Below are 15,573 nucleotides of genomic sequence, written 5' to 3'. Positions count from 1 at the left end.
GAAAACTGGAATAAAACCAAACTAAACCAAACAACAAAACAAAAGGTTAAGTAAACCAACAACTCAATTGTCAAAACAATGACACAGAAAACGGGAAATAACACAACGCAAACTTAACCAAAGCAAACAAAAGAAAATATCAAAACAGAACCAAAACAAAACCAAAACAGAACAGAACCAAAACCGTACAGAACAGAACCAAAACCGTACAGAACAGAACCAAAACCGTACAGAACAGCAGCAGGGGATCCTAAAAACAAGAGACACAAATTAATAAAAGGGAAAATGGGAACTCAAAACTGTTAAAAAGCGGGGACCCTACTCACCACCCTGGGAGGCAACCAGCAGAGGCTGAGTTCAGCCATCTTGGGCCTTTTATATTGCACCTGGGTGCAGGGGGAGGAGCTAAGATGGGGTTGCATTCGCAACCCCTACTGAGGTTCACTACAATCTACCCCCTGGGTTTTTAATCGTCGGCCCGACGATTTACATTTACTGCCATGGCCTAAACACAGCACAGCCACTAAGCACAGGCATCAGAGAGTTAGTAGAAACCATCTGGACTAGGAACCCTCTGGACTAGGAACCCATCTGCACTAGTAGGAACCATGTGGACTAGGAACCATGTGCACTAGTAGGAACCATATGGACTAGGAACCATGTGCACTAGTAGGAACCCATGTCGACTAGGAACCCATGTAGACTAGGAACCCGTGTAGACTAGGAACCATGTGCACTAGTAGGAACCCATGTCGACTAGGAACCCATGTAGACTAGGAACCATGTGCACTAGTAGGAACCCATGTAGACTAGGAACCCATGTAGACTAGGAACCATCTGGTCTAGGAGGAACCCATGTAGAGGAGGAACCCATGTGGACTAGGAACCCATGTGGACTAGGAACCCTCTGGACTAGGAACCCTCTGGACTAGGAACCCTCTGGACTAGTAGGAACCATCTGGACTAGGAACCCATGTGGACTAGGAACCATGTAGACTGGGGGTCCAGGTCAGAAACCAAGTGAATGCTTGGTCTACATGAGGGCCAATGACTGCCCTGGTTGGATGCCACCACTAAACAACAGAATGCATCTGGGGTGCTGCGGACGCTGGTCGCCCTGCTCATAGGGCTGGACACCCAGGTGTTCATAGATGAAGGGTACTTGGTCTACTGGAGACAGGTGACGAGCTCGTACACAGGCGTGGACCTCCTCAATCCACCCCCCAATGCTCAGTCCCGTCCCGCCCCGAAACAGCGGGCACCTCCGGTCTCTGAGGAAATGAACCAGTCTCTCAGTCACTGCAACAGGAGCTGAAGAGAGTCCTGGAGCCGATGAAACTGCTGATGAGGTGTTGGGCCAAGGCCGGCCAGCCCCTTGCTCCCGACGCATCCGCTGACTCTCAGCTCGCAGCTGAGTGGTCAGGTCTCTTAATTGGGCGACCTCCTCCTCCATGAGGAAACAAAACCGAAGAGGTGAAAGAAACTGTCCATGCCAGGAACTGCCCGGCACCTGCTGCTGTTCTGTAGAAAAAATAAAATAAACCCTAACAAGCTATATACAAATCAATTGTGTTGTGGGAAAAAAAAAGAAAACTACAAGTCTCTGCCTCAAAGAAATCCTGCCGTCAACGCCAAAATGTGGCGGGAACTCTATAAAAACTCAATATAAAGGGGAGGGAAGGTAACTAAAGAGGGACCGACAACGCCACCTGGGGAATTGCACCCCAGGAAATAAAACAAAGAAAATAAACTATTACGATACAGAAATTATAAGGACACAGGTTCGAAAATCTAAAAGAGGCAGAGACGATATATATATATATATAATGTTTATTTTAATACAATAATGATGAAATGATGAAACACTAAATAAAGAAAACTGGAATAAAACCAAACTAAACCAAACAACAAAACAAAAGGTTAAGTAAACCAACAACTCAATTGTCAAAACAATGACACAGAAAACGGGAAATAACACAACGCAAACTTAACCAAAGCAAACAAAAGAAAATATCAAAACAGAACCAAAACAAAACCAAAACAGAACAGAACCAAAACCGTACAGAACAGAACCAAAACCGTACAGAACAGAACCAAAACCGTACAGAACAGCAGCAGGGGATCCACCCTGGGAGGCAACCAGCAGAGGCTGAGTTCAGCCATCTTGGGCCTTTTATATTGCACCTGGGTGCAGGGGGAGGAGCTAAGATGGGGTTGCATTCGCAACCCCTACTGAGGTTCACTACATTTCCAAAGTTTTGAAGGTCTTGTTTGCACAGGACGTAATTATGCAACAGTTTTACATGAATATGCAACCAGCTACAAGTCCTTCTGGCATGCCGCTTAGAGCGATTTGTATTGTGAAGTCACTGTGAACCGTCAGTCATTGTCTGTGTTTATCTGTGGACTGTTCCCGGGGTTGAGGTGACGGCTGGCTGGCCTTGTTGAACTGTGTTAGGTATCTGACTTGAACGTGTGTGGATATGGTGTGGTAATAAATGTATTATAATTTCTAAACTGGTGTACGTTAACTTTTTTTTGCGTATTTAAGAAACATAACAGAATTTGGCATGAATTAATTATTTGTGATTATTTGTAATGGTTTTATTACACCATTTTGTTTAGTATAGCTGTGTAGAGTGTACATCTACACTGCAAGAGTGTAGATGCATTTTCGGGCCTGTGAGTTATGTGTAGTACAGGATATTCGGCCACTAGATGGCGCTAAAGTGAAGCTCTCGAACCGACAGGAGTCTGATGGAATGACGTCAGTGCTATGAGGGTGAAGAACTTGCAAGGAATTCCTCTCACTTATATTCTAATGAGGATCTTTAGATCTGGTTCTGTAGAGTCTCATGCTTCCTTATATAAGAAACAAGTCAAGATGGGATAGATTTTTGGGAGAAAAAAAACGATTTTGTGGTCCTGAGATTTGTTAGTTGATTAAGGAATATGTAATTGTGTTGATTTATACTTTTAAGGGAGTAATTTCTAAACATGAATAAACATTGAGAATATGCCGAAGTGCTAAAGGCCTACTACCCGACATGACGTCGCCTAGAGCAGCCGTCCGGAGCATCTCCATCACTCCCGCCGGTCCACTTTCAAATGTATTTTGGGCCGCTTGGTTGAAAAAAAAAATAACTTTGGCCTTTTTATCTTCTTCTCCTAAAGTAGACGTTCTTAATTCATCTGAAATTTCACCCCCAGCATCGCAGTAGGCCTATATATAATATGGATTACACAATGTAGCCTACGGTAGTTCACCCCTCCCAATTATTTTAGTTGGTTTGGCCTATGTTGCGTCTTTTCTTGAGCGGTAACAGAAGAGAATCGGCGAACAGAAGCGACAAGTGTCGTTGATTGTGGAGGGCAGGAAAAAGCCAAGGAGGAGCCGAAAAAGCCAGATTTAAAAAAAGAACGGCATTGGAGGAAGATTCCGCCAAATGTGCCAATAAACCACCTGTTTAGAGGACAGACACAAGTTGCAGCCGGTAGAGAGAGGTGGATCTGATTAATTTGCAACATCAATCATTTAGCCATTTGTGCTATGTTTGCAATGCCAACCTGAGCATACAAGCTTAAACCAATTCATCATTATTCTAGTTCATTTTGTTAAGCTATATGACAAATCACAAATATAATTTGTGAAAATTAAGATGTAAACTCCAGCATGATCTGTGTAAGTTAGCCCAAGCAATAACCCCTTCTTCTTTTTGTAGCATCAGAAGAGATAAGCCAGTCCGACGCTGAAGAGGCAAGACTAGACATAAAAACATAACAAAACATAACAAAAAAAACAAAAACATATTTCATGTAAATAAAAGACAGAACAAACGTGATAGATAGTCATTTATATCAAATATAAAATATTTTGTATACTCAGAGCAGCAGTCCAGCCTGTCTGATGCTGCATGGTGAACCCGATAGACATGAAGAAGACAGGACTGAGGGGACAGGTAGAGAGGACATTAAAAAATATATTAAAATTATTTGAAAAAAGATAACCCACACATAGAACTGACATGATGCATTTAAATGATCCCAAATATGTAATGGGTTAACATTGCATTTGATATGATGATATATAATTGATAGTTAAACTAACAGATCCTTGAGGTGGATTTTTCATTTGGCAAACGTTGATCCAAAAAGGACGAGTTTTGTGCTGTTAATTTATGCAAATTCTTCCATCACTGAAAAAAGTGAGAAAAAAAGCTGAAAATGGGTCCCACTCCGGCCCTGCTCCCGCCTCTCCTCTCCTCTCCTCCATCTCTCCCACCTCTCCTCTCCTCCATCTCTCCCACCTCTCCTCTCCTCCATCTCACCCACCTCTCCTCTCCTCCATCTCTCCCGCCTCTCCTCTCCTCTCCTCCCTCTCTTCTCTCCTCTCCTTCATCCTGGGTCCAAGTGTCTCCGCTTCAATATTTCATCGGCTGTCACACGAGCATCTGCTGGCCCGTGTGACGTGGGGATGGCCTGTCGCAGCCCATCAGCCAATCACGTGTCACCGTGCCTCCCCTCACGCAGTCACAACGTACTCCCGCCCACGCAGACCTGTTCTTCGGGGACTTTGCTTTAACGAGAAGAGCACAAAGAGTGCGGCGTGCAGTGAGCTCTTCATTATACAACCTTTGTTTGGACAATATGAAAATTATGTTGCTTATTTACAGTTTCTGAGCACTGATACGCCTCTACAGCCTACACGTTTAAACTGACATTTAATACACACTTATTGTTTGTTGTGTGTCCTGGCACTTGGTTCTATGAACATCCTTACTGTACCAACAGCGATATATTGTTTCTCTTTCTTCTGAAAAATTTACTTTTGTTGTAAGTCGCTTTCGATAAATACGTCTGCTAAATCTAAAGCTAAACATTGCTTATAAATATACTGCCATTCGCTAGGCTGAGAAGACTATTGTCACCTACACACTCCGAGTCAAATGCAGTCCCCCTCATGTCCCCTGCTGTGTGGCGAGCGTCTCACAACAGGAACATACCTTCATACCTTCATACCTGTTCTCTTTCGTACAGTGTGTACATGACAGAGTGTCATGTTTCTTTAAACAGGCAGTAACGACAGCAGTCTGCCCGTAGGTCGCAGGTATCCTAAACCCTGTTTGTTTAAAGGCCTGTACCAAAACCATGTTCCGAAAACTTGTCTCTGTGCAAAACACACACACGCATACGCACACAAACACAACCACACACACACACACACACTCACAAGCACACACGCGCACTTAGAATACCCTCTCAATCTCAACACTCCTCAGAAGCTTCATAAAGGTTTGATGATGAAATGAGGCTGTTGCTCCGCGGGAAGCTCTCTGGTCTCAGAGCGCACGTTAGAGCCAGTGTGAGTGTGTGTGTGTGGGGGTTAGCGTGTTAGTGTTAGTGCGTATGTGTGTGTGTGTGTGTGAGAGTGAGTGAATGTGTCTGTGTGCCTGCATTTATGTGTGTGTGTGTGTGAGTGTGTATATGTGTATGAGTTATCGCGTTAGTGAGTGTGTGTGAGTGTGTGCCAGAGCCCCTCCCAGCAGGCCGTCCTGAGAGGCTCCAGCCGTCCTCCCCCCCACTACAGGGAGGCCCCGGAGTGGCCCTGTGCGGGGTGAGGCGCCTCCCCCTGATGGGACTTGACACAGCCTTCTCCTCCCATCTCCTCCCTCCTCCTGGATTTCCTCCCTCCTCTCCCATCTTCTCCTCCTCCTCCTCCTCCTCGATCTCTTCCTTCTCCTGGATCTCCTCCCTCCTCCTGGCTCCTCCAACCGTCTCCAGATGGAGGAGAACCTTCCGTTCCACTGAATGTTCCCCGCAGGGTTCTCTTCTAGAACCTTCCATTCCACGGAATCTTCTCTTCTAGAATGGTTCATTCCACAGATTTATTCCTAGAATATTCAGTGGAAAGTTCTTGGGAATTCTTTGAACAACTTTGACCAACACAAGCACTTTGTGATACTGCTTTGTGACACTTGACACTTATAACAAGTATTCACAGTCTCCAAGTGTTAACCTGTCAAAACTATTTAATCTCCAGAGATGTGAGAGGGTGGGGTCACCTCGGAAGATTCGGGCATCTTGTTCTATCATCCACCTGCTTTATACATTCTCATCACCACACGCAAATTAAAATCAGTAGAGAGGCTGACAATCTCATTCATTAATCCTGACTGGTCTTTCCAGAGGAGAGAATATGGACTAGGGTTCATTTTGTCAGTCTTAGCACGTTGAAGGAGGCTAGTGAAGTGGGAAGACCTTCCACACAGGGGTCTCTGGTTCGGCATAACATCGGTGTGACGCCCAGTTCACCACAGATCACCATAAGAGCTGCGTGCAGGGACTGTGATGATGCCATGTTTTGATTTGCGCCTGCTACCACAGTTCAGGCCTGACAACTATAAAGCAGGTTTGACTCGCTCTTGACTGGCTGGAAGTAGGGTTTGTTTGTGTAGCATCTTATACAGCATAGAGCTACATAGCTGAAGGGTCCTGGGTTCGACTCTGGCCTAAAGGTAAAGCCAAAAGGTTCTGGGTTTGATTCCCAATTTGTCTGCCTGTTGGCATCCTTGAGAAAAATGCCCTAGGGTTAGGGTAAGTGCTCCTTAATGGTCTGTATCTGAAAGTCACTGTAGGGCGCTTTGTGATGAGAGTTAATGGTAAAGTTGAAAGATGAAAGTTGATGCTAGTGTGCAGTGTCATTTACTTTGTAATCAGCTGAAAGATAATGTGTGAGGAAAGCTAAATATTAGCTAAATGCAGAAGACATTTTGCAACCGGTTCTGTTCATTTACACTGCATTTAAAAAACATTCTCATGTCCTATATATACATAGACACCATGTGCCTATGTGCACACACACACACACACACACACACACAATCTTAAAATATTGATGACCACCCACACAAAGGCCAGAGCTTTATCAGGCCTAGCTGAACAAGCTCTTGGTTTGCTTACAACATTAAACATTTACACGAGGGCTTTATACCAACACATGTCCCTGTGTTTGTCTGGCTGATAACACACACTAGGTAACATTACATTCCTAGCTCTGTGTGTGTGTTCGTGTGTGTGTGTGTGTGTGTGTGTGTGTGTGTGTGTGTGTGTGTGCGTGCATGTTTGTGTGTGTACATGTGCATGCATGTTTGTGTGTTTTTGCATGCATGTGTGTATGCATGCGTGCGTGTGTGTGTGTATGTGCATATCTGTTTGTATGTCTGCATGTGTGTTTGTGTTCATGCATGTCTGTCTTCCTATGCTGGGAGTAGTGGTAAATAAGTATTAATCACAACGGTAGTTTTAGCTTCTACTGTAGCCAGTGACGGACTGGGAGCTAAAAACGGCCCGGGCATTTGCGCATTATAACCGGCCGCGGGTGTAATTGTTGACACCCTGTGTGGGAGCACATGACAGTCTGTCTGTTAACCCCCCAGCAACACATCACTAAGGACAGCTGCGATCGTCACCATCATCAGGAGACGCTATGGTGATGGCTCCTCGTCCGGCACAAAGACACAGAGAAACGACCAGGATGACGAACACTGCTGATACCACTGATGCTTTACGGCCACGACCACTAATACTACTTCTGCTACGATTATTACTGCTGCTGCTACTGTTAGTAGCACTACTACTAATTCTAATCTACCACTATTGCATCTATGGATCCTAGGTCTTTTTTGATGCTGCTTGCTCCTTGTGTATTGAAAGCACCATCCGTGTGCAAACTTTGCACAAAATACATTTCCTTAGTAGCAGAAGTGTACATATATCTGTTTGCTACTGAACACCTGGTAAACCTAAGACAATGTCCAATTGATGTGCAATTTATTGCACCCTAATTGATGTCTAAATGATGTAACTATCCTCAGCAAACTCCTGGAACAGAGCACACGAATTGGAGTGAATGCAGGATTTCCATCAGAAATGTGTGTGTATTGTGTTTGACCTCTGACCTATTGCATTAGGATCAGTTGATCTGCGAGATGTCCCTGTTTACTCTCAGCTCCTGTGTTTAAGTGTTGCCCCCTCGGCCCGCGACCCAAACCTCCCACACCGTGATCCACCAGCGAGCAGAAGGAACACTTTGGTTTGGCTTTGAAACGAACCGAATCATCCCACCTGTTAATGGGACATAAAAGCGTGTGCCTGTGTGTGTTTCTGTCTATTTATACGTGTGTGGCCGGGGTTCATGCAATATGCAGCCCCTCAGAGCTCCACCTCTGGCCCCCCTCAGCCGCCTGCAGGCACCCAGGAAAGTTTATCTGGTGAGGAGAGGTTCTCGCCAAGCACACACACTCACACAGACACACGTTCTAGCAGACACACACACACACACACACACAGACATGCAGACACACTCACAGAGACATGCAAACACACTCACACACACACACACTCACGCAGAAAAACATGCATAAGCGCACTGCGCACACACAGACACACACATGTATTACAATGCACATTAATTGCAGCACATGAACAGACATACGGGCACAAACGCACACACTGACATTCATATGCACAAATGCATTACATGCATAACATTACACACTGATGAATACTGACATATATCAGCACAGTACATTAATTAAATATTACTCTTTGTAATTATTACTATAAAGCCTGCATAATTATTTAGTAATGATATTATTTTATTTATGTATGACATATTCATATATCCGGTTTTGACTGCTCTTCCTCGCATGTCTCACCCTTGTTCCTCTGCGTCCCGCTCCCAGCTCATCAGAGCCTCTTAGCGGATCTCTGAGCTGCTCTCTGAGCTCCGGAGGTGACGGCTGACATGTTGCCTCCTCGGAGCCTCTGAGCCTCGGAGCGCTTCGGCGCCACTCGGAGACGAGCGATCCATCCTGCGATGATCCGCTCCAGCTGGAGGCCTCGCTGATCTCCGTCACTCCCATCCATCTCCTCCTCCCTTCCGCCCTTCCGCCCTGCTGCGTGCGGGGTGACGCTCGCCCGCACCTGGCCGGAGGGTTTGATGTGTTTAACACCTCCGTCCCCGGAGCGAGAGACGATGACCGTGCAGGTACCACCGCTACGGAGATCAAACTATAAAACGCATGCAGATTACAGGCCCAACCTTATTGTGCATACATGTTCTGTTTATCTTTAACCATAATACTATCTTGTACTTTCTCCTAAGACACACCATTTCCCATCTGGGTTTAATAATTATTAATATACGTTTTTTGTCTCTTATCTCAAAGCTCAATTAAGATTGAGTAGCAAGATGGTTTGAATCCTGGCCGTGCTTTTCATTTAACGGCTCCCCCTCCCTCACGGGAGCCGTTCGTCCTGACCTTTGACCTGTCAGGTGGTTTCCTCGGCTGTAGATCTGTCTCTCTAACCAGGTGTGGGGACCCTCGGTAAGATGGGTCGTTTCCGCCTGGCCGTGGATGGATTTAATAACTGTTCCCTTGTTGGGCTGTTTAGGTAAGAAGTTAGGATTCAAGAACCCACAAACACGCTGTTGAGTTTGTAATTTAAAGATCACGTGGATCGCGCTCCAACTTTGAAAAGTTTAGAAAATTAAAATACTAGATGTATGACTATATACAAATAACGATGTTTCATTTTTCATGTAGCTCTACACTTCTGTAAAAGTCATGTCCCCTCATAATCATATGTCCCCTTTCTGGTGGAGTGTTATATATTCATCTTATTGAGGGATCACTTTTTTTCTTTATTGGATCAGCTGGTATGCTGGTTTGTACACATTACAAAACAGGCGCGTAAAGCGTCGGAGGCGTTTTCCTTTAGGGTGGAACTTAAAGGTCCTGAATGGCTTTAAAAGGGTTCGGGTGTGCGAGGTAAAAGTGAATTGGATCTGATGCACTTTGCTTTGCAGGTCATCTGACCACCAGTGACCTGCTGCCCAGTCTCTATCTCATGCGTCAGGACACTTCGCATCTCTCCTCATCTTTACGCGCGGTGCAGACTTCGGCTGAACTCCTAAAGTGAAACCTATTCCTGGTTCAGTTGTTTAAGTCCATGATAACCTCCCATACACTGGTGGGTAATGTAGCTTCACGTAATGCTCATCGACACGTTGGATGTAGACGCGTCGTCTGCGCCCGTGGGACCCCCCCCCCCGCCCCCCTCCCGCTCAGCGCCGGAGTCGCCATGGATCGCTCTCCATTCCGTCCCTGCCGCGCGGCCGACATGACCGACTTTGTAGCCACTGTTCCGTTTCTCCCCGGTTTCCCGTTACCCCCCGGTATCCTCGGCAAACGTTACCCGGACCGCGGGCTCTGTGACGAGGCGGACCCCAGCGGGGGACCGGGAGACGGGGGACCGGGAGAAGGGGGGATGGGGGTGTACCCGCACCAAGTCCGTGGGGCTCGCTCTGCACGCCTCGCGGAGGAGCGCCCCGCGGATGATCCCAGAGTCACCCTGGAGGCGGGGGGTCTGTGGGGGGAGTTCCACCACATGGGGACGGAGATGGTCATCACCAAGTCCGGGAGGTAAATATACACACACGTGTTTCTCAATTCAATGTAAACGATACAAATGAATCTCATCTGCGGACATTTAGTGAAAAGTCCATCCGAAAGTCGCGGCGATAAACTGCTTATCCAAAGTTATCCAAAAATAAATCGACTGGGAAGGTGACACATAAAAAGTGAATCCTACAGATTTTCTTTTTGGTTTACCAAATCGAAGAACTTTCCATGCTGACTTTGGGGATATTGTTGCTATAGATAAAGATAGATATATTACAACATCCATACTATAGGCTTAATTATTATTATTATTATTAACTTATTATTATGAATTTGACAAATGTACTTATTGTAAGTCGCTTTGGATAAAATCGTCTGCTTAATGCCCTAATATAAATGTGTAAATGTTACCATTACTGATTTTCTGTTCTCTGGATAATATCCGGTTCCAGAAGAATGTTTCCACCGTTCAAAGTGCGCGTCCGCGGGTTGGACCCCGGCTCGAAGTACATCCTCCTGATGGACATCGTGGCGGCGGACGACCGGCGCTACAAGTTCAACCACTCGTGGTGGACGGTGGCAGGCCAGGCCGACCCGGAGATGCCCCGGCGGATGTACATCCACCCGGACAGCCCGTCCACCGGGGACCATTGGATGTCCAAGCCGGTGGCCTTCCACAAGCTCAAACTCACCAACAACACGTCGGATAAGCACGGATATGTGAGTCTATAAACGAATCGAAATGAGTAAAAGAAAAAGTGTACGTTGTTGTTATTTTAACATTTGATTTAAAATATTGTTATTCCTATGATTTTAGATATTTTCCCTGTGGCTAAATTTTTTTGTTAAAAAACTGTTATAGGCCTTTAAAATACACACCGTTGTCAAGGTTATATTTATATATATATTACAATATTTCGCAGGTTGTAAGCATATAATAAAAAAAACGTAACATATTGCACAGTTTAGAAGTGACCTCAGTTCTTCGTGCTTTCCAGACCATTCTGAACTCGATGCACAAGTACCAGCCGCGGTTCCACATCGTCAGGACCAACGACATCCTCCGGCTGCCCTACAGCACCTTCCGGACCATCGTGTTCCCGGAGACAGAGTTCATAGCCGTCACCGCCTACCAGAACGACAAGGTATAGGGACACCCCAGCACTCTGCCTGACTCTCTCTCTCTCTCTCTCTCCCTCTCTCTCTCTCTCCCTCTCTCTCTCTCCCTCTCTCTCTCTCTCTCCCTCCCTCTCTCTCTCTCTCTCCCTCTCTCTCTTTCTCTCACATAATAACATAGAACCCATCCCCTTCAGTAGGCTGGTCTTCTCTGACTCAGCGTCGTTTCGTCTTCAGATCACGCAGCTGAAGATTGACAACAACCCGTTTGCTAAAGGCTTCAGAGACGCCGGGAACGGAAGACGAGAGAAGAGGTAACGCCAACCTGAATGTCTGTTTTCTCGTCCCCTTGTGATGACCTCATCTCTGGTGTGATGACCTCACCTCTCGTTGTGATGACCTCATCGCTCGCTGTGATGACCTCATCTCTCGCCCCCCCCCCTCTATCAGGAAGCAGTGGAGACCCTCGGGGGAGGAGGAGGACCCCGGCCCCCAGGACCCGGACTCAGACGACTCCTCGTGTCACCTGACCGGTGCCAGGGGGCCCGCCTCCATCCTGACGGCCAATCAGGGTGCTTGTTCTTCAACACTAGGAACCAATGAGATCATGAGTTCAGATGCGTTGCGTTCTCACAGGGATTGTATCTTGTGTCATGAAGGGCGTGATAGTGTCGTTGTTAGGGGTGTCTGTCTCTGAAAGGAACTGAACGGTTCATAGACTTTAGACTTTAGACTTCATTGTCCCCAAGGGGAAATTCTTTTTCACATCACAAGTACAGGTATGGACCACACGCCGACAGTTAATAACAAATGGGCAACAAACACAACAAAAATAACATGCAGACAGAATATATAGACAGAGTGGGACTAGAGAGGTTTTATCTTGGCCTTTTGTTGAGGGCTGCTATGGCTGCAGGCTCCAGGCTTTTGCCATAGCGAGCCCTCCTGCACAGGGCTCCAAGGGCAAAAGCCTGGAGCCCCTGGACATCTGTAGACATCAGAGGTCAGGGGTCCCCTGGACCTCCGATGTCCAGGGGGCCCCTGACCTCCTATGTCTCTCACCACTCATTAAGGACTGAATGGGTCTGAACATTTCACCGTCATGTTGGTGAACAGAATAACTGTATAGTAGATACTGAGTTATATTTCTTATATCTTTCAATGAAAGATGACTTCTGTTAAAACGTGGTCATTGGTGGATGAGGTTTTGCGTCTTCCAATGAGTGCATCAGTCACTGTGAGTGAATACATGGAAGAATGGAAATCAAAGCGCTAATCCTAACCAGTGTGAACACCGTGCTATCCAATCAGCTCGTCAGTAGCAGTGACTAAAGATACAACACTTGAGTATCAACCAATGAAAACGTTTCTTTTTTCCTTCCTCAGACGGGAGGAACGCGGATAGCGATGAAGACCTCAGTCCCCGGCGGTTGGGGTCCCCCGGAGACCCCGGTCGCTGGGGGGGCCGTGGGTCTCCTCCAGACCTCACCGACTGGGACTCCCCCCCTCTGAGGCTCCAACACGCGGGGTCCCGGAACGGAGGCGGTGCGCTCCACAGAACGACCCCCAAACCCTCCAGAACCCACGGCGGCGAGACGGAGCGGGAGTGGGAGCGCGGCGTGACCGAGCGGATCGGAGATGGTGGTCTGCCCGCGGCGTGGCTGACAGCGGGGGGTCTGACCGCGGGGGGTCTGTCTGCGTTGGGGTTCTACCCACAGCCCCTGCTCAAGCTGGGGTACCCGGCGCTGCTCCTAAACCCGGGGCCGGCCGGCCTCCTCCCACGGGCGATCTGCAGCGCCGGACGGCTGCTGGTGTCTCAGGTAGGAGGACTCTCCGGTCCGTTGAGCCCTGCGGACCACTGGGTAACCCGTATGACCTTGTGTATGGGCTGCAAATATCTCTGTGTACCGTAGATCTCTTCATACACGACTCACCCTGGTCTCTCTCCCCAGGGGGTCTCCGTGTCCCCGTATGGAGGAGGAGGAGGGGGAGAAGGAGGGCTCCCCCATCCCTACGGCCTCCTGGGGGGGGCGGTGAGGCCTGCAGGGTGGGGCCCGGGGCCAGCCCCCCACTCGGGGCCCCCCACCACCACCACCGCCGCCAAGAGGCCCCCCAGCCTGCGAGGCTCCCAGCCCTGGCTGAGGTTCAGCCCCTACCACATCCCCCCTCCCTCCAGGGGGCCCCTGACCTCCGGGCCCCGACACCGGCCGGGCCCCCAGCCCCCCCACGGGTCTGGACCCACCGAGTGAAGCGGCTTAGGGCCAGAGCTGGTAGACCGTACCACCTCTGAACTCCTACTGACCGATAGTGATCTATAGTGACCTATAGAGAGCTATACAATAAGAGCCAACCACTACCACTACCACTACCTCTACCACAGCCCCTACATCTAGCCCCCACTGCTACCCACTAATGCTTTCCCACTACCTCACCCACTACCGCTCCCCCAGCAACCTCAACAAACAAGGAAAACATGGTTGAATATTAGAAAACTAACTTTGAGATTCAAGACTTCTGAACTTCTAAGGATCGGTGCTGTGTTCCAATATCTATACTTCCATGAGTACACTTAAACATAGTACACTATCCGCACTGACTAAGTGCGCTGAATTTCAGATGTCAGTGTCGTTCCAAATCGAATACTCTGTGGTGCACTAACGGGAAATTACGATTGCGATTGCCGCTGCGGCTCCTCCCCCGCAATAATCATCCCGCTTTGAACAGTGAACTCTTTACTCATAGTAGCTATAAAAAGCTATAAAAGCTACTAAATGACTCCATTAATGCAGGCTATGTGGAAAATGTGCCGACGTTGGCTCAGCCCCACGCTGCCCTCTACGCAGCTAAGATGGCTACCGTACGAAAACTGTGCATCGATCCACACTTCCACACGGTTTGACTGTTTTGAGTACACCATCCGAGTCCTTTCAGTACACTTCTTTTCGCCCGATCTGAATTGGAACGCCCTACGTACTCAAACTAAGTATAGTGAGTATGGATAGTATGGATATTGGAACACAGCACTGGACTCTGACAAAACAACAAACTATTTACGTATCGACAATGTGGAATACTTACGGAAAACCTCTCCAAGATGCTTCCTCTCTGTATCACCTAATAATTACCCATAATGCACTACTTTGTATTGAATCAATCTGTTACCCTGTGTAAATAGAACCTTTTTGAAATGATTTGTTTTTTTATATTCTTATAATGCTAAATGGGATTTTGTATTTTGTGTTACGTGTAAATGTGATGTTGTCTGTGTTCTTGATCAAATGAAGAACTACCTTAGCTTCCCAGTCTTCCCAACTAAGAAAGGACTCTTATAAAAAACATATATTTTTTGGAATCACATTTTTATTGTTTTTTGTCACAATATGAATAATAAAGACAATCACGTTAAAGTGGGCTTGTGGGCATTTTGTGATACGTCATATCAACGTCATTGCTGTCAGTGTGCATGGTTGGTACCATCAGTTTCTTGCATGGGTAGAAATATGCAATACTAATCTATAAATTGTCAAATAAAGTACAACTGTGAACCACTAGAATGCAATGCATTCCAAAGCAAATGTCACAATTTTACTTTGCCTAAATTACTACATTTGAAAATGTTCAACATGAATGAATAAAGAAACAGAAATTACCATTTATTTAATTAAAACACCGTCATCTGGAAATTACAGTTTTCAAGTCCTGTCCAGTTTGAGTACTGAAGTTCATCCTTAAAGCAAAGTTGACTAGTTGTCTAGGGTTGATCAGGCTGTCAGAGAGAAAGTACAGTGAGCGAAACGCCGTCTACTGGCGCCACGTAGTGGAGAGCGATGGTACTGACGCTGAATATTATCATTGTATTACATATTATTGTTGTACCTCTCTGTGGCCAAACCCGAACACTACCCTTCGCTATTTCAATACAAGGTCTATGACCCAGCTACCCACACTTTGTAAATTACACACTTACATCCCATATAATATCCAAACTATT

At 46.8% G+C, this 15,573-nt stretch overlaps 1 protein-coding gene across 1 annotated transcript; it reads left to right on the top strand.

Moving 5' to 3' along the window:
• The first annotated feature begins 10,197 nt into the window (after positions 1–10,197).
• Positions 10,198–14,885, top strand: LOC311354849 (T-box transcription factor TBX2-like). The gene is made up of 7 exons (XM_084474712.1): positions 10,198–10,487; positions 10,919–11,186; positions 11,465–11,611; positions 11,820–11,896; positions 12,033–12,154; positions 12,969–13,402; positions 13,535–14,885. Exons 1-7 carry the CDS (start codon positions 10,333–10,335, stop codon positions 13,829–13,831), a joined length of 1,500 nt encoding a protein of 499 aa, XP_084330838.1. The 5' UTR covers positions 10,198–10,332; the 3' UTR covers positions 13,832–14,885.
• Positions 14,886–15,573: the final 688 nt, after the last annotated feature.

This window comes from Micromesistius poutassou, assembly GCF_964030765.1.
Source record: "Micromesistius poutassou genome assembly, chromosome: 10".
Lineage (NCBI taxonomy): Eukaryota > Metazoa > Chordata > Actinopteri > Gadiformes > Gadidae > Micromesistius > Micromesistius poutassou.
The sequence above is the reverse complement of the archived record's forward strand: the minus strand, read 5'-3'. Positions and strand labels throughout refer to the sequence as shown.